The sequence below is a fragment of the Hyla sarda genome, chromosome 13 (assembly GCF_029499605.1).
Source record: "Hyla sarda isolate aHylSar1 chromosome 13, aHylSar1.hap1, whole genome shotgun sequence".
Taxonomy (NCBI): domain Eukaryota; kingdom Metazoa; phylum Chordata; class Amphibia; order Anura; family Hylidae; genus Hyla; species Hyla sarda.
Window position 1 is genome coordinate 16,351,977 of NC_079201.1, and position 22,756 is coordinate 16,374,732.

General features: G+C 43.7%; 1 protein-coding gene and 1 long non-coding RNA gene across 5 annotated transcripts in view; one reads left to right on the forward strand and one right to left on the reverse strand.

Moving 5' to 3' along the window:
• Positions 1-22,756, forward strand: part of LOC130297461 (uncharacterized) — a 188,646-nt gene that overhangs the window by 38,047 nt on the left and 127,843 nt on the right. The window contains exon 3 of one of the 2 annotated variants that reach the window (XR_008849530.1): positions 16,828-17,008. The exons of the other annotated variant lie outside the window; for it this stretch is intronic. This is a non-coding gene — a long non-coding RNA (uncharacterized LOC130297461). Of the gene's footprint in view, positions 1-16,827; positions 17,009-22,756 lie in introns of those variants that run through there. 2 annotated transcript variants of the gene reach the window in all.
• The window catches only part of DLGAP4 (DLG associated protein 4), a 201,823-nt gene that overhangs the window by 14,558 nt on the left and 164,509 nt on the right, over positions 1-22,756 (reverse strand). For all 3 annotated transcript variants that reach the window (XM_056549957.1, XM_056549958.1, XM_056549959.1), the window contains 4 exons: positions 15,638-15,990; positions 8,433-8,521; positions 7,405-7,778; positions 7,033-7,124 (listed from right to left, as the gene is read on the reverse strand). In XM_056549957.1, the coding sequence (XP_056405932.1) occupies positions 7,033-7,124; positions 7,405-7,778; positions 8,433-8,521; positions 15,638-15,990 (908 nt within the window). The remainder of the gene's footprint in view (positions 1-7,032; positions 7,125-7,404; positions 7,779-8,432; positions 8,522-15,637; positions 15,991-22,756) is intronic.

Genomic DNA, 22,756 nt, shown 5'->3' on the forward strand with positions numbered 1-22,756 from the left:
TCCCCGCAATATGAAACTTATCCCTTATCCTTAGGATAGGGGATAAGTTGTTCAGCACTGGATATCTCCTTTAACCTTTATAACGCATGTGACCTTTAAAATAAAAAAAAAAGAAAATAAATAACCCCCCCCCACACACACACACAATTCTGGAGCGATTTGGTGATGAACAAGGATTTTCCCAGCATGATGGAGACCATGTCACAAGGTAACAGTGATAACAAACAGTGAACAAAACATAGACATTTTAGGCCTATGCCCAGAAAACTCCCCAGATCACAATCCCAAAAATCCTTAAAAAGTGTCTGAACAAAAACACAGAAATTGTAAAAAACTCCAAGAACTGACTAGGCAAAAATGTGTTGTCACCAGTCAGATACTGGCCTAGAAGCTGACCTCCAGCCTGCCAGGGAAAACTGCAGAAGTCGTGAGAAAGAAGGGTCAACACTGTAAATATCGAATCTTTGCATAAACTTGATGCATTTGTCAACAAAAGTAAAAAAAAAAAAAATAAAAAAAAAATAAAAGGACTGATTATTATTGTACTTCAGTAACCATTTCTATTATTTTAAGGATAAATCATGATTTTAGTAGGGGTGGAGGGCAGAAAAATAGGCTGATACCTGGAGGAAAAGAAAAAATTGTATTGTCTTTTTAAAAAAGACACTAATTCAACTGTGACATTTAAAGGGGTACTCCGGTGAAAAACCTTTTTTCTTTTAAATCAACTGGTGGCAGAAAGTTAAACATATTTGTAAATTACTTCTATTAAAAAATCTTAATCCTTCCAGTACTTATTAGCTGCTGAATGCTACAGAGGAAATTCCTTTCTTTTTGGAACACTAATGACATCACGAGCACAGTGCTCTCTGCTGACATCTCTGTCCATTTTAGCAACCATGCATAGCAGATGTATGCTAAGGGCAGCATGGTGGCTCAGTGGTTAGCACTGCTGCCTTGCAGTGCTGGGGACTTGGGTTCAAATCCCACTAAGGACAACAATAAATAAAGCGTTATTATTATTATAATAACGTCAGCAGAGAGAACTGTGTTCGTGATGTCATCAGAGAGCATTCCAAAAAGAAAAGAATTTCCTCTGTAGTATTCAGCCGCTAATAAGTACAGGGAGGATTAAGATTTTTTAATAGAAGTAATTTACAAATATGTTTAACTTTCTGCCACCAGTTGATTTAAAAGAAAAAAGGTTTTCACCGGAGTACCCCTTTAAAAAAAAAAAAATTTGATTTATTAAATTTAATAGATAGCTCAAATGTAATTGCCACACCTAATTAACCACATTTTATTTTATATTTGGGCAACATTCTGTTAGAACTTTTCTTATAGACAGAGTGCAATCTGTACACCACTTTTATGTTCAGATTTATCAATCTGCATGAGACTGATAACATTGATACAATTTCCTTTAGACAAATGTGCCAAACTGATAGCCCCTCATACTGGTTCACGGATGAGGAGAGAGAGCGCAGACAGGAAGGTTTGGGCACAGCAGGGGACCAGATGACTGGGGACAATGGGCGGCACCGTAACTGCGTATACATCGGATCATGCATAAATCCAAAGCTGCAGGAAGAACGTCCTTGAAACTGCAGAGAATAATTGAATCCCAAATCTCTACAATGATTAGCAGAAAAAATTATAGCTGAATTTAGGTGGGTGCTGAGAAGGGCGACCAAGGTATTTTGGGAAATAGGTTAAATATACTACCAAGATAGATTTCCACAATTTTAAGTTACAAAAATTTGGAAAATAGACAGGAAGGTAATTGTGACCAGGCGGCATTCTTTTTATATCTACAGGAAAAAAGGTTTCACCATGATCACAGACAGGGATTCTTTACTGTAAGAGTAGTGAGACTCTGATGTTGTGATGGATGAACGAGTTGGGTGCCTTGCTTGAAAGATAATATCACAAGTTCCTAGAGGAAATATCCCAATATGAGGCAATTGGCACAAGTCTCATAGGGCTTTGGAATAATTGGTTGGGCAACTACGTAACTATGTTACATCAATTACACAGAACATAGCAGTTATTAGGAACCTACTTAGGGGGGGAATTATTATTGGTGCACCATATGACTGGTGCATTAATGGGGTACTCCGGTGAAAACCTTTTTTCTTTTAAATCAACTGGTGGCAGAAAGTTAAACATATTTGTAAATTACTTCTATTAAAAAATCTTAATCCTTCCTGTACTTATTAGCTGCTGAATACTACAGAGGAAATTCTTTTCTTTTTGGAATGCTCTCTGATGACATCATGAGCACAGTTCTCTCTGCTGATGTTATTATAATAATAATAATAATGCTTTATTTATTGTTGTCCTTAGTGGGATTTGAACCCAAGTCCCCAGCACTGCAAGGCAGCAGTGCTAAGCACTGAGCCACCATGCTGCCCTTAGCATACATCTGCTATGCCTGGTTGCTAAAATGGACAGAGATGTCAGCAGAGAGCACTGTGCTCGTGATGTCATCAGTGTTCCAAAAAGAAAGGAATTTCCTCTGTAGCATTCAGCAGCTAATAAGTACTGGAAGGATTAAGATTTTTTAATAGAAGTAATTTACAAATATGTTTAACTTTCTGCCACCAGTTGATTTAAAAGAAAAAAGGTTTTCACCGGAGTACCCCTTTAAAGGGGTACTCCGCTGCTCAGCGTTTGGAACAAAATGTTCCGAACGCTTAGAGCCAGGAGCTCGTGATGTCATAGCCCCACCCCTCATGACATCACACCCCGCCCCCTCAATGCAAGTCTGAACTGTCACGCCCCCTCCCATAGACTTGCATTGATGGGGAGGGGCATGACGTCAAGGGGGGGCAGGGCTCTGACGTTACGAGCTGCGGGCTCCAGCATTCGAAACTGCTTTTTCCGAACGCTGAGCAGCAGAGTACCCCTTTAATCCACCTATTGCAACATATCCTTAAACACCTCAACTTCCTCCAACATGGCCAAAAAGCCCTTAGCCCAATCCATGCAAAATTTACACTCCCACATTGCTCTTCTATTGAAAATGTAAATCCCTTTACTGGCTGACTAACCATTTTTCCTGGTATTTTATGCATAGCTGCTGACAAATCCTATAATCTTGCTGCCACCTTTAACAGCTCATCTTTCTAGGAGGCCACAATGAGTTTAAGATACATTTAAAATAGATCTGAACTAAATGCTTCTTCTCTCCTCTTACATCTGTTTTCAATTAAAAGCCAAAAATTTACAGAGAAATGCAAATGTTAGGTCGGAAATAGTTCCATTAGAATCAAGATAGACCTTTCTGTTCATGTGGTTTAAAGACAAAATCTAGGTTATAAGAATATACCTTACTGGCTGTGGATACCTTTAAAAAAAAATACATTATTTTATTGTTCTTTTTTGCTTATTTTTGGTACTTAAAACATATTCTCCGCAGTTTTGTTTAATAAATAAATAAACATTAAGCTTGCGTTCTACTTCTACAGCATCTTTTATTAGTAAAGTCGGTCAGAGAAGCTACTCTCTGACAGGCTTCTTATCTGCCCTTTTCTTCTAAACCATATTCTAAGCTGATTCATGACCACATCAAGGGTCAACTTTGTTGAAGTCACAAATCGGCTTTGAAATTCCTTGAGAAGAAATTAGAAGGGGGGGGGGGGAAGCCTGTGACAGAATTGCTTCTCTGACGGACTTTACTTATAACAGAAGCTATAAACTATGAACTTAACATTTTTGTTAAAAAAATTAAATCTAAGGCAAAAGAGGCATATGGCAAAAAAAAAAAAAAAAAAAAAAAGCTTAAAAGGAGTAGTCCGGTGCGCACTTTTCTCATTTTATCTGGTCCAGGCTGCAAAAAAACTTTCCCTTACCTGCCAACGAGCCCCCGATGCTCCGGTACAGGTGTTCGGTCCCCGGGCACGTCACACGGAGCTTCAGCCTATCACCAGCCGAGGCGGGACATCGCTGCGGCCGGTGATAGGCTGAAGCTCCGTGTAACGTGCCGGGCTAACAGGAAGTAAGAAGAATACAGCCCCGGGACCGAACACCTGTACCGGAGTGTACCGGAGCATCAGGGGCTCGTTGGCAGGTAAGGGAAAGTTTGTTTTCTTTTATTTTGCAGCCCGGACCAGATAAAATGAGAAAAGTGCATGCCGGACTACTCCTTTAATAAAAAGGTGTCTATAGCCTTTAAAGGGTTACTCCAGTGGAAAACTTTTTTTTTTTCTTTTTGGAACACAGTGCTCCCTTCCCATAGACTTGCATTGAGGGGGTGTGGCGTGACGTCACGAGGGGGTGTGCCCGTCACAACCCCCGCAGCCCACACCCAGCTTTCAGAACAAGATGTTCCGGATGCCGGGGCAGTGGAGTACCCCTTTAACAGCTCTCTATTATACAAGAAACTAACGTACTTATATAGGCAGTGTAAAGAGTAAAAAATCTTTTTTTTTGAGAGCGCTACTGTGTTGCGACGGGGGTCAAATGAAACAGAGGTATGAGCCAGCGGACAAGCCCACCCGCAGGAACCCTGGCCAGGACTACACAGATTTGTGATTGTGGACCTGAGGAAGGCGCGAGTGTGCACCGAAACGCGTTGTCCTGTTTTACCTTTGACTTATTTTTCTAATAAAAGTTAGTCCTGCATAAGTGCTGGCTCATACCTCTGTTTCATTTGACCCCCGTCGCAAAACAGTAGCGCTCTCAAAAAAACCAATTTTTTACACTTTACACTCCCTCGGGAATACGGAAAAATAAGGGGTGAGAGCAGCAGACTGTTGCTATCTCAATTTTGTCACCCCCCTCCATATCACAGGGGCCCCACCCACCTCGGTGCACATCGACTCAAGGGCAGTACGTCACCTTGGGTGTTGGTGGCGGGTATTTTCATCATCCATTTTCTAAGAAGTACTACACAGCGAGCGCCCCGTTGTTTTTTCTCCTCCTTTTTTCCTTCGCACTTATATAGGGGTATCCCAAATAGGTGCGATACCATTTTGTTTTCTTGGTTGCACTCCCTCTATATTGCCAGGCACAACTTAGGCACACGGCGCCATATTTCAGGCTATGCTTCTGCAACACAAGTTGTCATGCTGTGGATTTAATAACACCAAATGGTGTATGACGCACATGTTACTAGGACAGTTACGCCGTCACTTTAAAAGTATATTCCATCAGTTCATTGACCAGAATACTTCCCTTTATATACAAGTGCCCCCATCTGATACGGATGGTCTAATCTTGGGATCTCCTTTTAGAGTATTTATAAATGTTGCATACCACATCCGTTCATTTAGACAGAAAGGGAACCAATATCTAAAATCCACCAAGGTCAACAGTAAAGCAACTAAATAATTTAGTCTGGGCAGAATTAAAACTATGGGATCAATTATTCAAGAATGTGCAAAGTCATAATAGATATGATGGGAAGGCAGTGTATGAACTGCAGACAGACTGCAAGGCCGCAACAGATTAACCATCTTCTGCGAAAGTTCCTCTGCCAAACTTATGACCTTGACTTCTTGCCTGTATCGTGGTAGCATGGAAGATGTTGTTGTCCAATACATATAGTGCACTTGTTCGAAACAAAATTGCTATGAAAAGCCTGAAGCGAAGCTTAAAGGAGAACTCCACCACTGGACATCTTAAAGGGGTACTCTGCCCCTAGACATCTTATCCCCTATCCAAAGGATATGATGTCAGATCGCGGGGGTCCCGCTGCTGGGTACCCCTGGTATCTCGGCTGCAGCACCCCGCTGTCATTACTGCACAGAGCATACTCGCTCTGTGCGTGATGACGGGCAATATAGGGGCCGGAGCATCGTGACGTCACGGCTCCGCCCCTCGTGATGTCACGGCCCGCCCCCTTAATGCAAGTGTATGGGAGGGGGCGTGACGGCCGCCATGTCCCCTCCCATAGACTTGTATTGAGGGGGCGGGCCGTGACATCATGAGGGGGCGGAGCCGTGACATCACGATGCTCCAGCCCCCGTATTGCCAGTCATTATGCACAGAGCGAGCTTTCTCTGTGCAGTACTGACACCGGTGTGCTTCAGCCGAGATCCCGGGGGTCCCCAGTGGCGGGACCCCCGCGATCTGACATCTTATCCCCTATCTGTTGGATAGGGTATAAGATATCTAGGGGGCAGAGTACCCTAATAATTTTTTATCTAGTCAACTGGTGCTAGAAAGTTTAACAGATTTGTAAATTATTTCTATTTAAAAATCTTGATCCTTCCAGTACTTATCAGCTGCTGTATGCGCCAGAGGAAGTTGTGCAGTTCTTTCCAGTCTGACCACAGTGCTCTCTGCTGACACCTATGTCCGTGTCAGGACAGATCTCCATAGCAAACCTCGCCCTCTCACCGGACAGTTCCTGACAAGGACAGAGGGCACTGTGGTCAGACTGGAAAGAACTCCACAACTTCCTCTGGAGCATACAGCAGCTGATAAGTACTGGAAGGATCAAGAATTTTAAATTGCAGTAATTTAGAAATCTGTTTAACTTTTTTGGCACCAGTTGATTTAAAAAAAAATGTTTTCCACCGGAGTACCCCTTTAACCCCCTATCCAAAGGATAGGGGGTAAGATGTCTGATCGTGGAGTGTCCGGCCGCTGGGACACCCTGCTATCTCTAGGCCGTCACCCAAGCGTTCTGAACATTTCCATTCCCAACGCCGGGTTCGGGCGGCCACAGTCGTGACGCCACATCCCACCTCCTCCATTCGTGTCTATGGGAGGGGGCGTGATGGCTGTGGTCACTGACATCACGACCACAGCTGCACCGTACCCATAGTTCCCCTTTGGATAAAGGATAAAATGTCCTGGAGCGGAGTACCCCTTTAATACACCAAAAAAATAAATAAAAGAGAGATGTCAGTGATAACACCATCTTCACTACAGCTCCCATTATTCCTGGACATACAATGGCTGTCCTGGCATGAGGGGATGATCGGAGTGGTAGTTTTGCAACAGCTGGAGCCGCCCTGGTTGGAAAAACATTAGGTTATAGGCTCAGTCCATGGCCTTTGTTGTATTCTATGGATTTCTTACCAGGTTTTGCTCACACAAGCCGCGGAACTGCTGGAACTTCTGTGACATCAGGAGCTGAGCGCTGCCAACAGCACTAAGAAGCTTCCCGATCACTGCAAGCAGAGGGCAGAGGTCAGGACGGACACATATCAAAAGAGTAAGACATACTTATCTGGGATGCGAGTTGCCAGATGGGCTACGGGAAATGGAGCCTGATCATCATAGGTCAGTGGTCACCAAACGGTGCACCTCCAGCTGTTGCAAAACTACATCTCCCAGCTTGCCCGGACAGCCGCTGGCTGTCCGGGCATGCTGGGAGATGTAGTTTTGCAACAGCTGGAGGTCCACAGTTTGGAGCCTACCATCATAGGCGATATTATTAAGAAAAAATACCTTCTTCGCACAGGTTGTTATCGCCCGTTTCTCTTTGCATCTGTTTACACCAGCCCTCCAGTCTTTCCGTCTCGGCCTGCAACAATTTCAGGAACCAGTGTCCATCCCTGCGGCAAGCGCCTGCCTGGGCGGGCTCAGTAGAGGGAGGAGAGGCTGCAGAGTCCAGCCAAGGGTCGGGAGGAGGAAGGGCAGAGGCCTCGGTTTCCCCACCATCTCCATAGGAGAGGTGCTTTTTGGGGAGGGGCACTGGAGGACCTGGGGTGGGCTGGCGAGGAGGTGGGCAGTCGGGGACGCTCTTGTCAGACGAATTGCTGGGCTCTTGCGTATCGGAATCTGTCTCTTGCTTGGATGTCATACTGCTGGATCGGCTGTTCCTATTGGTGAACAAGAAAAAACAATCAATGATGGGGGGGGGGGAATGAGCAACGGGTGTGCACCTGCGAAATTGCGTACGCAGTGTGTTTTTTCCGAAAAAATTATCATCTTATTGTGCGCTATTTTCAGTAGTCAAGTGGGCGGTCCTACGCAGTGACTGACAGCTCTCTATATACACACTTATACATCCTTGCTGTTAGATTTTAAAATTACTTCTATTAAAAAAATCTTAATCCTTCCAGGACTTATCAGCTGCTGTATGCTCCACAGGAATCTCTTTTCTTTTCGAATTACCTTTTAGTCTGACCACAGTGCTCTGTCCATTTTATCTGTCTGATCACAGTGCTCTCTGCTGACACCTCTGTCCATTTTAGGAACTGTTCAGAGTACGAGCAAATCCCCATAGAAAACCTATCCTGTTCTGGACAGTTCCTGATATGGACAGAGGTGTCAGCAGAGAGCACTGTGGGCAGACAGAAAAGAAATTCAAAAAGAAAAGAACTTCCTGTGGATCATACAGCAGCTGATAAGTACTGGAAGGATTAAGATTTTTTTAATAGAAGTAATTTACAAATCTGTTTAACTTTCTGGAACATTTTTTTTCCACGGGAGTACCCCTTCAAGAATCCCCGTACAGTAGGATTTAGGTTTACCTCCACTCTTCTTCCACTTGGACTCCAATGGACTGAAATTTGGCGGGAGGGGGCGGCTCGGGAATAGGCACTGGTTGTATACTGTCCACCTGTATAAAATACACATAAAATAAAATAACTGGTAGAGACATGAGCAAAGAAAAATAAAATATAAAAAAAACTTTGGTAACCAATTAGGTATGACTACAGGAGGATAAATATAGATCATTGTAAATTATGCAAATATTCATAGATCGTCATATTCCGATAACAGAACTTTACAATTATACACGAGGTTACACGAGTGCTACGTGTCTCTTCCTGCAGTCTGCCACTGCTCCGAGCAGTTGTCACTTCCATTCTTTCACACGGCCGTGAAGAGCACTAATGTCTGAACTTGGCATTCACTGCAAAACATCACAGGGCCAAAATTTCCTCTGTAGCATTCAGCAGCTAATAAGTACTGGAAGGATTAAGATTTTTTTATAGAAGTCATTTACAAAATATGTTTAACTTTCTGGCACCAGTTGATTTAAAAGAAAAAAGGTTTTCACCGGAGTACCCCTTTAAGTAATCTTTAGGATGAGACATCTCCTTTAATAAAAATACAGATAATCAGCCAAGGAGTAAATCATTATATATTGGGGAGTAACAAGAAAGTAATTCCGACTGTCCTGGCATGCTGGGAGTTGTAGTTTTGCAATAGCTGGAGGCACAATGGCTGTCAGGGAAGCTGGGAATTGTAGTCCTGCAATAGCTGGAGGCACAATGGCTGTCCAGGCATGCTGGGAGTTGTAGTCCTGCAATAGCTGGAGGCACAATGGCTGTCCAGGCATGCTGGGAGTTGTAGTCCTGCAATAGCTGGAGGCACAATGGCTGTCCAGGCATGCTGGGAGTTGTAGTCCTGCAATAGCTGGAGGCACAATGGCTGTCCAGGCATGCTGGGAGTTGTAGTTCTGCCACGGGTTGTAAAACGAGCTGTAGACAGGGAGACTACACCCCCCCTGCAAAACGTATATATCCACAAGAGATCACCAAGAGGTGGTTCTATTCTTTACAGTACGATGGAAATCTGTGCTGCAAACGTGAGAATCATCGCTCCGAGCCAGGAACATGCTCCGAGCAGTTGTCACTTCCATTCCTTCACACGGCCGTGAAGAGCACTAATGTCTGAACTTGGCATTCACTGCAAAACATCACAGGGCCAAAATTTCGGGGGCCAGTTTTTATATAACCCAGCTGCCTATCTGCACTATGGTTATGTTCTCTACATAGGATATGCTAGAAATAAGGAACTCAATAGGGGAAGAACATGTTCCTCTATATAAAAAAAAATAAAAAAAAAAAAAAAAAAATATATATATATATATATATATATATATATATATATATATATATATAAAATAATTAAAAAAATAAAATAAAAAAAAAGGTAGATTTATTCTCCCAGCAATTACTTTAATGAACACTTGTATCTTTTTTTCCCACAGTGTTCTCGGAGCCCTATAATAAAAGGCTTGTAATTGAACAGTGCAAAGCGTAATTTTATTTTTTTTCGAGTTGGGACCAAACCACGATTCGCATGTCAGGCAACGTGAAGTGAGAAATCTCACCTAGCAGTATAATACCACTGTGTAAAAATAGTGTATACTCCCTCAGATATAGGAGCAGTTATCGGGAGGAGGGGGTGTACACGTAAAAGCTCCTAACGTACAAGTAAAAAGTCTCAATAGGGATTCATTGTCAGACAAAGGGCAAATGACTGTATGATTGGCATGTGTTTCCTAACCAGGGTGCCTCCAGCTGTTTCAAAACTACATCTCCCAGCCAAAGTCTGTGGGGGCAAGATGGAAGTTGTAGATTTGCAACAGCTGGGCGCCCTCGTGGCTATAGACCAGTGTTTCCCAACCAAGGTGCCTCCAGCTGTTGCAAAGCTACAACTCCCAGCATGCCCGAACAGCCTTCGGCTGTCCAGGCATGCTGGGAGTTGTAGTTTTGCAACAGCTGGTAGAACCCTGGTTGGGAAACACTGGGCTAGAAATACGTATAATCAGGGATGTGGAATTCCTATCGCCCGACGCCTGGGACAAGCAGTTTTGGGCGCCGGGCAGGTGAATTTGTTTCGGGCAAGCAGGGCTGGACCTGACAAGCGCAGCGGCGATCTGCAGTCTGTATGGAGCAGGCTGCCGACTCCTGCCCGCTCCATACTCTGCAGCCCCCATACTCTGCAGCTGTTCTCAGTAGCCGGGGGCCGCCGCTAATAGCCAGCATGCGGCGATCGCCGCGGCTGGCTATTAACCCTTTAGATCGCCGCTGTCAAAGCTGACAGCGTCGTCTAAAGGGACATGTGTATGCTCCCTGGTGGGCTAGAGGGGTGGATCGCCTCCCCGCAGCGCGATCGCGGGGGGAGATCCACTATAGAGGTAGCCTCTGTTCCCTGCTGTCCCACTCTGTCATTGATAGATCCTGGCTGGACCAGGCTCTATCAATGGATCACAGAGCACACAGATTAATAGAGTTCAATAGAACTCTATTAATTTGTATGAGGAATCTAATGATTCCTCATATAAGTGTAATAAAGTGTTAAAAAAATAAAAAGCTTTAATAAAAGTTTGAAAGACACACAAAAGGAGAACTACGGGATTGAAAAATGTATCCCCTATCTTAAGGATAGGGGATAAGTTTCAGATCGCGGGGGGTCCGACCGCTGGGGTCCCCCACGATCTCCCGTACGGGGCCCCAGCTCTCTGGTTAGAGAGGGCGTGTTGACCACCGCACGAAGCAGCGGCCGACACGCCCCCTCCATACACTGCTATGGGAGAGCCGGAAATTGCCAAAGGCAGCGCTTCGGCTCTCCCATGGCAGTAAATGGAGGGCGCGTGTCAGCCGCCGCCTCGTGCGGTGGTCGATACGCGCTCTCTATGCAGAGAGCCGGGGCCCCGTACGGGAGATCGTGGAGGGCCCCAGCGGTCCGACCCCCGCGATCTGAAACTTATCCCCTATCCTTAGGATAGGGGATAAAATGTTCAATCCCGTAGTTCTCCTTTAACCCCTTCCATGTTAAAAGTTCAAATCACCCCCTTTTCCTATATAAAAACACGTAAACATAATAAAAATAAACATATTTGGTATCGCTTCGTGCGTAATTGTACAACCTATTAAAATATAACATTATGTATCCCGTACGGAAAATGTAAAAAAAATACCAAACCACAGATTTGCAATTTTTATAATATCCCAGAAAAAAAAGTTAAAAAGCGATTAAAAAGTCAGATCAATACCAAAATTGTACCGATACAAAAAACAGATTATGGCGCAAAAAATGAGACCTCATACAGCCTGGTATGTGGAAAAAAAAAAATAAAGCTACAGGGGTTAAAAAATTGGACTAAAAAAATTAGAAAAAGTTCAGTATTAGTAAAACATGACGTAAACGATACAAATCTGGTATTGCTGTAATCAGGCGCCTAAAGTATAAAACTAACATGTTATCTGACCACAAGGTAAATGGCGTAGAAAAGAAAATCCACCAAATCTGCAAAATTATCTTTTACTATTTCAATATCACTTCCCTAAATATATATATATATATATATATATATATATTTTGGTTCAGAGAATATGTTATTGAAAAATTAAAAGGTATCCTTATAACCTCCTAGTAGGTAGTTATGGCTATTATAGGGCGAGGAGGAAAAAAATCAGCACGTAAAAGCGAAAATTGGCCCGACAAGTGGATCGTCATGAGGGACAAGTAGATTTTGCTCCATTTTAGTCCCGTGGACAAGTAGTTTTTTATAAAATTTCCACACCCCTGTATAATGTTTAGGTATCCCTTAAATTGTGTAGCAGAGTGAGGGAGGAAGTTCTCCCCTGGATGGCTTCAGATGATGTCCCGCCTGCTGGGGAACACCCCTTCCCAGTCTGTGAATCTGACTGAGACTGAGCAGAACATACAGAGCAATATCAAGGTAGAAAACTAAAAAATAAAGGCAGGGGGTGGTTTATTATGATTAGGTCAGGGAACAAGATTATGAGAGGTACTCTTTAAACAAATCTCATATTAGTCTACACATGTCTGATGCCACTGGAAGGCCCCATCATAGCTTTAATATGTGAAGCATTTCCGGATAAATACATGATGCAAATACTGAATGAATGATGAATGTAGGAGCTTAAAATTCCATTATGATGAATAACGGCCATAAAAAGTAGTTCAAAACATAAAAAAAGACGTTTTCCCAGGCTAGTATGAGTGATGGCGCACAAGACAGACCAATTAATCTCTTATCTGTAGTGTGCCGAAACCCGCCAGCCCCACCGATCAGCTGTCCTGCGCCCGCTACACAGTGAACAGGGTAGGAAGCGCTAGGCTCGGTTCATAGTGTAGCAATGGCTTTTCGTTAACGCTGCTTAGGGCTCATTTACATTGACAGCGCGCTACGCTTAAAGGGAGCTACGCCGGTCAGTCCGTTGGAAGGACGGCCATTGGGTGCCAAAACAAATACTGTATGTCCCATATTTTTCTCAACTTTTGTAAAATACTCGACATCCGACAGACTCCATTCAAGTCAATGGGATCTGTCGGAACCCAGCGGTGTCAGCTGTGCTCTTATCCGTTCAGGGTCCGTTAGGCGGAACCCCCACCCCCTCCTAAAAAAACAAAAACAAAAGAAAGGACCCTGAATGTACAATGGGGGAGATTTATCAAAACCTGGGCAGAGGAAAATTTGCCCAGTCACCCATAGCAACCATGAACGATTTCCTCTTTCATTTTTAACACAGCCTCTTCAAAATGAAAGAAGTGATCTGATTGGTTGCTACGGGCAACTTTTTTTTTGCACAAGTTTTGATAAACCTCCCTCAATGGTCATGTGAATGAGAATGGTTCATGTGAATGAGAGCTAAGCTGCAGTAACCAGCTCCGGCCACTAAGGCTCCGTTCACACGGCCGTCTAGACCCGCCCCGTTCTTCTCCCGTCAAAAATAAAAACAGACTTTAAAAAACAAACAAACAAAAAAACGGTCAATAACGGATGCAAACGGATGTTATCTGTTTGGATCCATTATGGTTCAGTTAATAAAGCAAAAAATGCTCAGAAGTAAAAACGGATAAAAAAAAATGGATGCAAACGGATGACATTAAAGGCTCATCCATTTTCCATAGACTTCAATGTTAAATTTACTGTATCCGTTTTTTTCTTCAGTTTTTTTTGACAGAAGAAAAAATACTGCAAGTGCAGTTTTTTTTGCCGTCAAAAAAATGGAAATGAGTACAGACGGGTACAAACGGATTGTAAAAAAATCCCATTGATAGGAATGGGATTTTTTTAAAACCGCTTTAATTCGTTTACAGCAAGAACGGGTATAAAAAAAAACGGCCGTGTGAGCGCACCCTAAGCAGTGAACTGCTTCCAGCCCCATTCACTGTATAGTGCACGTGCCGATCAACAGATGACCAATTGGGTAGGCCATCAATCACACTAGCCCAGAAAACCCCTTTAAAGGGATTCACCATTAACACTTATCCCCTACCCACAGGATAAGGGAAAAAGAGCGTGGTCACATGGGGTCGGACTGCTGTGACCTTCTGCAATATCAAGAATAAGAGCCTCCTATTGGAACGAAGCTTCAGACACACGTGTGCACTGCTGCCCTATTCACTCTCAACATCTACTGCAAAATTGATACAAGATTTAAAGGGGTTATCCAGGAAAAAACTTATATATATATATATATACTAAAGGGGATAACTTCTGGTGTGACGGAGCTTCAAAAGGCCAATTAGCACTCCGCGGGCATTCTGGGTAGGGGAATATTAGTTGGTCTGAGGCCTCTCACCTCAGCCAAGCCAGATCACCCTGCTCTGTACTGACGAGTGGCAAACACCACGAAACAGCTGTCTGCAGATGGGTAGAAACTTCCCTTTTGGGGAGTAGTCTGGCTTGGCATAAATCCCGATCAGCTTTTTATATTCCGTAACAGGAGCCAAGCTGATACCAGGGAACACTACCTGAAAAGGTGGTGTAATGAGCTGCTTTGCATATTCCCCTATATATATCTCACAACTGGCTCCCCAGAAAGTTAAACAGATTAGTAAATTACTCCTATTAAAAAATTATTAATCCTTTCAGTACTTATGAGCTGCTGAAGTTGAGTTGTTCTTTTCTGTCTAAGTGCTCTCTGATGACACCTGTCTCGGGAACTGTCCAGAGTAGAAGCAAATCCCCATAGCAAACGTATTCTACTCTGTGCAGTTCCCGAGACAGACAGAGGTGTCAGCAGAGAGCAGTGTTGCCAGACAGAAAAATCAACTCAACTCCAGCAGCTGATAATTATTGGAAGGTTTAAGATTTTTTTTGTAGAAGTAACTTACAAATCTGTTTAACTTTCTGGAGCCAGTTGATATATAAAAAACAAAAGTTTTTTCCTGGAATACCCCTTTAACACTGCAGACCTATCAGACGGAGACAAGCAGCCGTTTGTAGCAGCCTGTACTCTGTCGATTTCACACTACAGTTTTCTGCATGCGTCTCCCGATGGGTCTGTAGTACAAGACTCTCCCAACACCCTGTAGGTTATTATTGGAGCACACACAACGCACATCTAGCTAATGGGATAGATTCCAATAATAACATTATGTAAGGGAATTTCTATTAATATAATTCCCTAATCTAATGATAGGTTTAACTTCCCTTTAACTTACTGTGTCATTATACACTGCAGTGTTCTCTAAGTCCTCAGTACGAAAAAATAAATAAGGAAGACGAATTAATTATATAAAAGTGAAGAAAAGAAAAAAAAGGAAGAGAAACCTGCAGGTGGCTGCACGGACCTGTGTCCACCACAGCACGAAGCGGTGGCCGCTCTGAGCATGGGGAGAGCTGGGGCATCAGAGCCAGGGAGTCCCAGCAGTCAGACCCCTGTGATCAGACACTTAAGGGTTGTCCGCTGCTCAGCGTTTGGAACATTTTGTTCCGAACGCTTAGAGCTGTCCCCGGGGCTCATGACGTCACGGCTCCGTCCCCTCTTAACGTCACGCCCCACCCCCTCAATGCAAGTCTATGGGAGGGGGCGTGCACGCCCCCTCCCATAGACTTGCATTGAGGGGGTGGGCCGTGACGTCACGAGCCCCGGAGCTGGCTCTAAACGTTCGAAACATTTTGTTCCAAACGCCGAGCAGCAGTACCGGAGTTCTCCTTTATTGCTTGAAGTTCTAAACTCACCTGAATTCCAATGGAGGACAGTTTACGTTTCGGGAGGGGTTCAGGGGCCCGCGGCTCTTCTTTGATGATTTTTACGGCCGCATTTTTTGGGGGCACCTCGGGTGGGATTTGCCTGATTGGAGTTGGGGGACAGATACGGGTTACACTTGGTGCCCGGGTGCTTTCAAGGCTCTCGGTGGAGGTGCTGAGCCCTGACTGGCTGTTGCCTTCACTCTGCCCTTCCTGTGCATCCAGATAAGAGTCCTGGGCAGATTCAGTACTACTTTGTACAGTCACAGATATAAAGGGTTTGGAGGTGGTGCGAGGGGGTACAGGTGGGGGGGTCTTCTTGTAACCCACCAGACAAGAGGAGCCTGTGAAAACAGAGAAGAGACTGTATTAACATTGAGGATGCACATTTACAATCAACATATGGGTCATGATGATATGGTTTCTGGCATATGATCTAAGCGTGAAACATGTAGCACACCACTATACACAGAAAGTCCTAACAGTGCAAAGTTCACCAGCAGAAACCACTATATATTCACATATTTCGGCTCTATTATAAACCAAAGTTTGACACCCTCTGTGCACTCTTTGAGACTATGTGAGCCGGGAGTGGGATATGGTGACTACTGTTTGGCTTTAGGTGGGCACAGTATGACACTACCTATCAGTAGTATATCAATGTATTGTACTAGTTCAATTCGGTATGCACTTTGTATGTGTAGTATGGCACTCTTCGTTAAAGGGGTATTCCAGGAAAAAACTTTTTGTTATATACCGTATATTAATTAATTAATTATATATTTCTTAGGCTATGTTCACACGATGGAATTCCCGCAAAGGATTCCACATAAGGCTCTGTTGCTGCAGAATGCCCATGCGGAATTCTAATGCATCCCATTGATATCAATAAGATTCTGCTGCACTATGCACACAAGGCAGAATCTTCAAATTCTGGTGTCCGCAGAAAGAATAGTCATGTCTATTCTTTCTGCAGAGTCCGCACGGAAATGCACTGCCTTCTATGAGACGGCGCATTTCCGAGTGGTCCTGGCGCCAACATTTTCCGTGCGGACATTCTCCCGTGTGAACATAGTTTTCATTGCTATTGTATGTTTAGTTCAACATAGATTTATTTACGCCTGTATAGGAATGATGAAATTAAACTAAAAATAATTTTTTTTTACCCATGTTTACAATAGATGCCGGCAGGAAACGGAGCCGGATTGCCATATCGGCACATGGGATCGTTCCTGGCATCTGACATAGGTTTCCCGGTTGGCAAACACTGCTCCAGACATATGTGAACCCCGCCTAAGATTGGCAATTTATTTGACGGTCTCAATAAAAACCACGTTATAGTCAGATGCAACAAATTAAAGATCCCCGCCTCTTAATAAATTTGTCACGTGTGGCCATTCATGCACCATATATTTAAAGCATACGTCTTCATTTTCGTTGCCTAAATCCCAGAACAGTTTTGTCTGTTTCCTGCCGCTCACTGCAGAATATTTGGGCAACGATATGAAGCTTCCCGCTCCGTCCCCACAACACCCACCTCCAGCACGAGACACAGTGTAATGTAAATCTATGGCACAGTTTTGCGCTGTAGTTTTGCACAGGGTTTTGCGCTGAAGCGGGTAGCTCCATCTCCTAGCACATAGTTATATACAGGGGTAAAGGCACACATTAAGGGATTTAGGTGCCGAATTTAAAATGCATGTTATTTCGAAAAACGACTACCATAGGTACGCTTTAAATCTATGCCAGCCATATGAGCTGGGGCTATATTTTTAGGCCAGTTTCTGGTGTAAATTATAGTAAATCTGCCAGGACATGCCTCTTCTACTTAGCCCCGTACCCTCGGGGTGCAGAGGTAGCAGTGGCAACAGGGTCCTGGTGCCTTCCCTATATGAGACCAGTATTATAAATGGTAGATATAGGGCCCTGTTGCAAATTTTGCATTGGGGCCCAAAAGCTAAAAACTACTCTTCTGAGAAGTTCCCAAATGTTAGGATTCCTCTTTTTACTCTCAGATTCCTATGAAGTATGGCTATGCACCTGTGTGTTCTCTTTTGCCGGATAGGACGCAGTCGTACTTTTTTTTATTTAAAGCGTACCCGTCAGATCCAACACAAAAAAATCTATCACTCAATACCTAATCCTGACCATGTACATCTAATTTTTATGTGTCTAGCACCTTTATTTCTTTTTTTATTACACTTTTAATTTAGCTCACTAGTCTGAATTGCTCTCAATGGGAGGGGGCGTGGCCTCACTGTGCAGGTCTCCGCCCCCTCCCTCAGTATGCTTTCTGCTCACATCTCCCCTAGCATTAGCATAACTACAACTCCCAGCTTGTCCTCACTGACAGTATCGGGACACAAGCTGACAGTGGGAGGATGTTTCCCCTGTGCTCACAGCTGTCAATCAAGGAAGTGTGTCCATGACATAGGTGATGACTCATGGACACAGCAGGACTAGTATGTGTCCAAGCAGGCAGGGGGGGCCATTGTTTGACTGGCTTTTTGAGTATGAAATACTGAAAATTTTCTAATGAAAGCAATTGCAAAACCGATTGGTTATACATGCTTTACTATAATATCAAAAGTTTTTGTATCTGACAGTGCCCATTTAAGTCCCCCTATAAAAGAATGACATTTATTCTGCCTCTGACATTTGTCATAGAGGAGGAAATGTCACCAAATATTTTTGGAGACTGTAACCACTTCTGGTGTCCACGATAGCTGCAGCTACAGAACAGCAATTGTCAAAACAGATTCGCCTTTACTAATGGTTATAAGAAGAGCGAGGAAGCCGTTCCCAAGCTATTCCTTCTGTGACTATGGGTCTCCGTTACGCCACCTTCATTAATACATCTGGGACTTGGTGATAAAGGGCTCAGAATATGGAAATAATGCTGCGCCAAGGCTCTCGGGGTAATCTTCGACATACATGGATCAGGGCTTTAAGGCTACCGAAATACACAGACATCAATGCAGAAAGTGATCTCGATGTCCCTATAAGGATCAGAGCTAAGACACAAGGTTCTGCAATGAATTACGACAACATAGTAGACCGGGTATACAGTTCATGGAAAAACTGAAGCATTTACCAGTAAAGGAGAGACCTAAAAGGGGGGGAAAAGGTTTGGAATGCAACTTGGTCTATTAAAATACTCAGACACAATTCACACACTCCACTATGTATTACAGACACACGTAATAACCAAAACAGACAGCAACGTATGCGCCCGAAGACAGCAGCCACGCAACATACCAGAGCCTGCACAATAGGCATACACGCTGCATACCAGACGCATAGTATTACATTCCACACCGCGCACATATGCAGACACACGCCCAGCAGAGACACTTTCAGGGATTAGTGTCTGACTCCGTATCCTGATTGCTTCCCTTGATGTCTGACCTACATTTCCTGCACACATCAGTCGGTGACATATTGAGGACTGCTCGCACCGTCCAACTCTGCTTTAACCGAAATTAGGAACGCGAGCGGGAGAATATTAATACGATTTTCCCGTAACAAGTATTCCGCCAATGTACAGACCGAGGTTAGAACACATGTCCCGAGGGACACAAGCCAGCGAGGGTTATCGGACGCCCTTTAAAAAAGGGATGACATTTATAGAGGTCATAAAGGAAGGCAATACAGGGGCATAACTATAGGGGGTGACGAGGTAGCAGTGACCCTGGGGCCCTATGACGCGTTTCGGACAGACGTCCTTTGTTCGCAGCTTCATTTACATTTAAAGGGGTTCTCCACTGCTCAGCGTTTCCGAACGCTGGAGCCGGGAGCTCGTGACGTAATAGCTCCGCCCTCTCATGGGGTCACGCCCCCTCAATGCAAGTCTATGGGAGGGGGTGTGACGGTTGTCATGCCCCCTCCCATAGACTTGCATTGAGGGGGTGGGGCATGATGTAATGAGGGGCGGGGCTATGATGCCACAAGCTCCCGGTGCCGACTCCAGCGCTCGGAACAGTTTGTTCCAAAACGCTGAGCAGTGGAGTACCCCTTTAATCGATAAATGGTTGGCTGTGGGGTGTATGGCACTTGAAAGATTTTCCATGATGGGAACTAAGGGAACTCTATATCGTGGCCCAATACCCAGAAAGTTTATCATTTTACCAAAATGCTTCATGGCGCAGGGTATTAGAATGTGGACATCATGGTGCGATTCTCTGAGAACATACCTAATAGTATGATAAGGTGTCCATTTTTTATAAATAAGGGTCGATTGCGTAAAGGGGTACTCCACTGAAAAACATTGTATCCCGTATCCAAAAGCATAGGGGATAAGATGTCTGATTGCGGGGCCACGAACCCCGGGCCGACAGCAGCGGTGCCCGGGAACATGGAAACTTGCAGATTCCGTGTTCCTGACGTCACGCCACGGCCCCTCTATTCATGTCTACGGAGTAGCCGCCACGCCTCCTTCCATAGACATGAATGGATCGGGGGCGTGGCGGCTGTAATTGCCAGTCATCCGGCACGGAGCGGAGTTCGCTCCGTGCATGGATGACTAGAGTGCCACGCCGGAAATCACAGTGCTCCCCAGTAGTGATGAGCGGCAGGGGCCATATTCAAATTTGTGATATTCCGCAAATATATTGACGATCATTCATGCAATGTTCGCGAAATTCGCATATTCGTTACGTTTGTTCACTTTCTTTGCCCATGTGAAAATTTGCATGAAAAATTTGCATAAAAATTTGCATGTGAAAAATGAATATATAGCACTATATTCTAAATATTTGCGAAATTGCGAAGTGCCGATATTGGCGATAAAAATTTGCATTACGAATATTCGTGCTCAACACTAGTCCCCAGCAGCGGGACCCAGCAATTAGACATCTTATCCCCTAATAAGATGTTTTTCAGCGGAATACCCCTTAAAGGGGTTATCCAGGAAAAAACTTTTTTTTTTTAAATAACAACTGGCTCCAGAGAGTTTGACAGATTTGTAAATTACATCTATTAAAAAATCTTAATCCTTTCAGTACTTATGAGCTTCTGAAGTTGAGTTGTTCTTTTCTCTCTAAGTGCTCTCTGATGACACGTGTCTCGAAGAACCGCCCAGTTTAGAAGCAAATCCCTAGAGATGAGCGAACTTACAGTAAATTCGATTCGTCACGAACTTCTCGGCTCGGCAGTTGATGGCTTATCCTGCGTAAATAAGTTCAGCCTTCAGGTGCTCCGGTGGGCTGGAAAAGGTGGATACATTCATAGGAAAGAGTCTCCTAGGACTGTATCCACCTTTTCCAGCCCACGGGAGCACCGGAAAGCTGAACTAATTTATGCAGGAAAAGTCATCAACTGCCGAGCCGAGAAGTTCGTGACGAATCGAATTTACTGTAAGTTCGCTCATCTCTACAAATCCCCATAGCAAACCTCTTCTAAACTGGGCGGTTCCCAAGACACATGTCATCAGAGAGCACTTAGACAGAAAAGAACAACTCAACTTCAGAAGCTCATAAGTACTGAAAGGATTAATATTTTTTAAAAGAAGTAATTTACAAATCTGTTTAACTTTCTGGAGCCAGTTGATATATATATAAAAAAGTTTTTTCCTGGATAACCCCTTTAAAGGTGGGTGAACCAGTCACCAGCCAATCTCTGAAGGTCTAAAGTGCATGAAGGGGGGGGGGGGGGGGGTGGTAACTGGGACATAATGATAATAGAGGAGACCAGTAGAGTCTAGGAGACTTGGAGGAGGAACAGGTTCGGATTATGGGAGAAGTTACTTTTGGATTATTAGCAGAACGTAGAACACATTATGAACATAGCGCGGATCTTGTTCATATGAAGACACCTACGCTAAAAATAACGCCAGGCTCAATCACCTTCTACTGTCATGTTGGTAAATATCTGACAAAAGAGAAATGGTTTGACTGACTGCTTTGCATACATGTTAAGTTTGCCGTGCCAAACGCTGTCACATGACAGACGAATAATTGCGGTGTATGGCAGGTTCTGTCACAGATACAACACTTTATAAGCCATTAAATCATCATCGCCCTCACAACCCCACCTAGATTAATGGGGAATAGCAGAATTCTCTATGTAAATGTTCCACGTGAATAATATAGCTTATAAATCCTCTTTTATATCACGTTTTATGCCTGGTTTCAGTCCACATAATACGAGTTGACCCATTTCTGCTTAAAGGGGTACTCCGGTGGAAAATATTCTTTTTTTTTTTTTTATGAACTGGTACAGGAAAATTAAACAGATTTGTAAATTACTTCTATTAAAAAATCTTTATCCTTCCAGTACTTTTTAGCAGCTGTATGCTACAGAGGAAATTCTTTTCTTTTTGAATTTCTTTTTTGTCTTGTCCACAGTGCTCTCTGCTGACACCTCTGTCCGTGTCAGGAACTGTCCAGAGCGGCATAGGTTTGCTATGAGGATTTTCTCCTGCTCTGGACAGTTCCTGATACGGGCATCAGGTGTCAGCAGAGAGCACTGTGGTCAAGACAAAAAAAGAAATTCGAAAAGAAAAGAATTTCCTCTGTAGCATACAGCTGCTAAGGAGTACTGGAAGGATTAAGATTTTTTAATAGAAGTCATTTACAAATCTGTTTAACTTTCTGGCAGCAGTTGATTTAAAAAAAAATGTTTTCCACCGGAGTACCCCTTTAAATCTCTCCAGAATTTGGAGCTGGGTGACACTTATGCTCAAGGCCTTTTTCTTGAATATAAGCCATAGAGGTGTTTTGTACAATTTCATTATCCCTAATTCCCCCCCCCCCCCCCAAAAAAAAAGAAGATGTTTCTTGACTGAAGTGCCAAGATTCTATTGGAATCTTTTTGGGCTTTTTTGCACTGGGTTCATTACATTCCAAATGTTTGCACAGAAAAGTGTAAGAAGAAGAGAAACTTCGTACAGTATAGAGCAGAGGTCCCCAGCCCAGTCCTCAAGGCCCATCAACAGTCCAAGATAAAAAGAATTCCCTGTTTTAGTCAAAAAAGAAAAAAAAAATCTTGGTGTGTCTCAAGGACTAAGTTGGGGACCACTGGTATATAGCACAGATTTACTTATTAATTGTCACGAGACTCCAGATGCATTGCTATTGACTATTAGGTGGAAACGCATAACTTGTCGTCTCA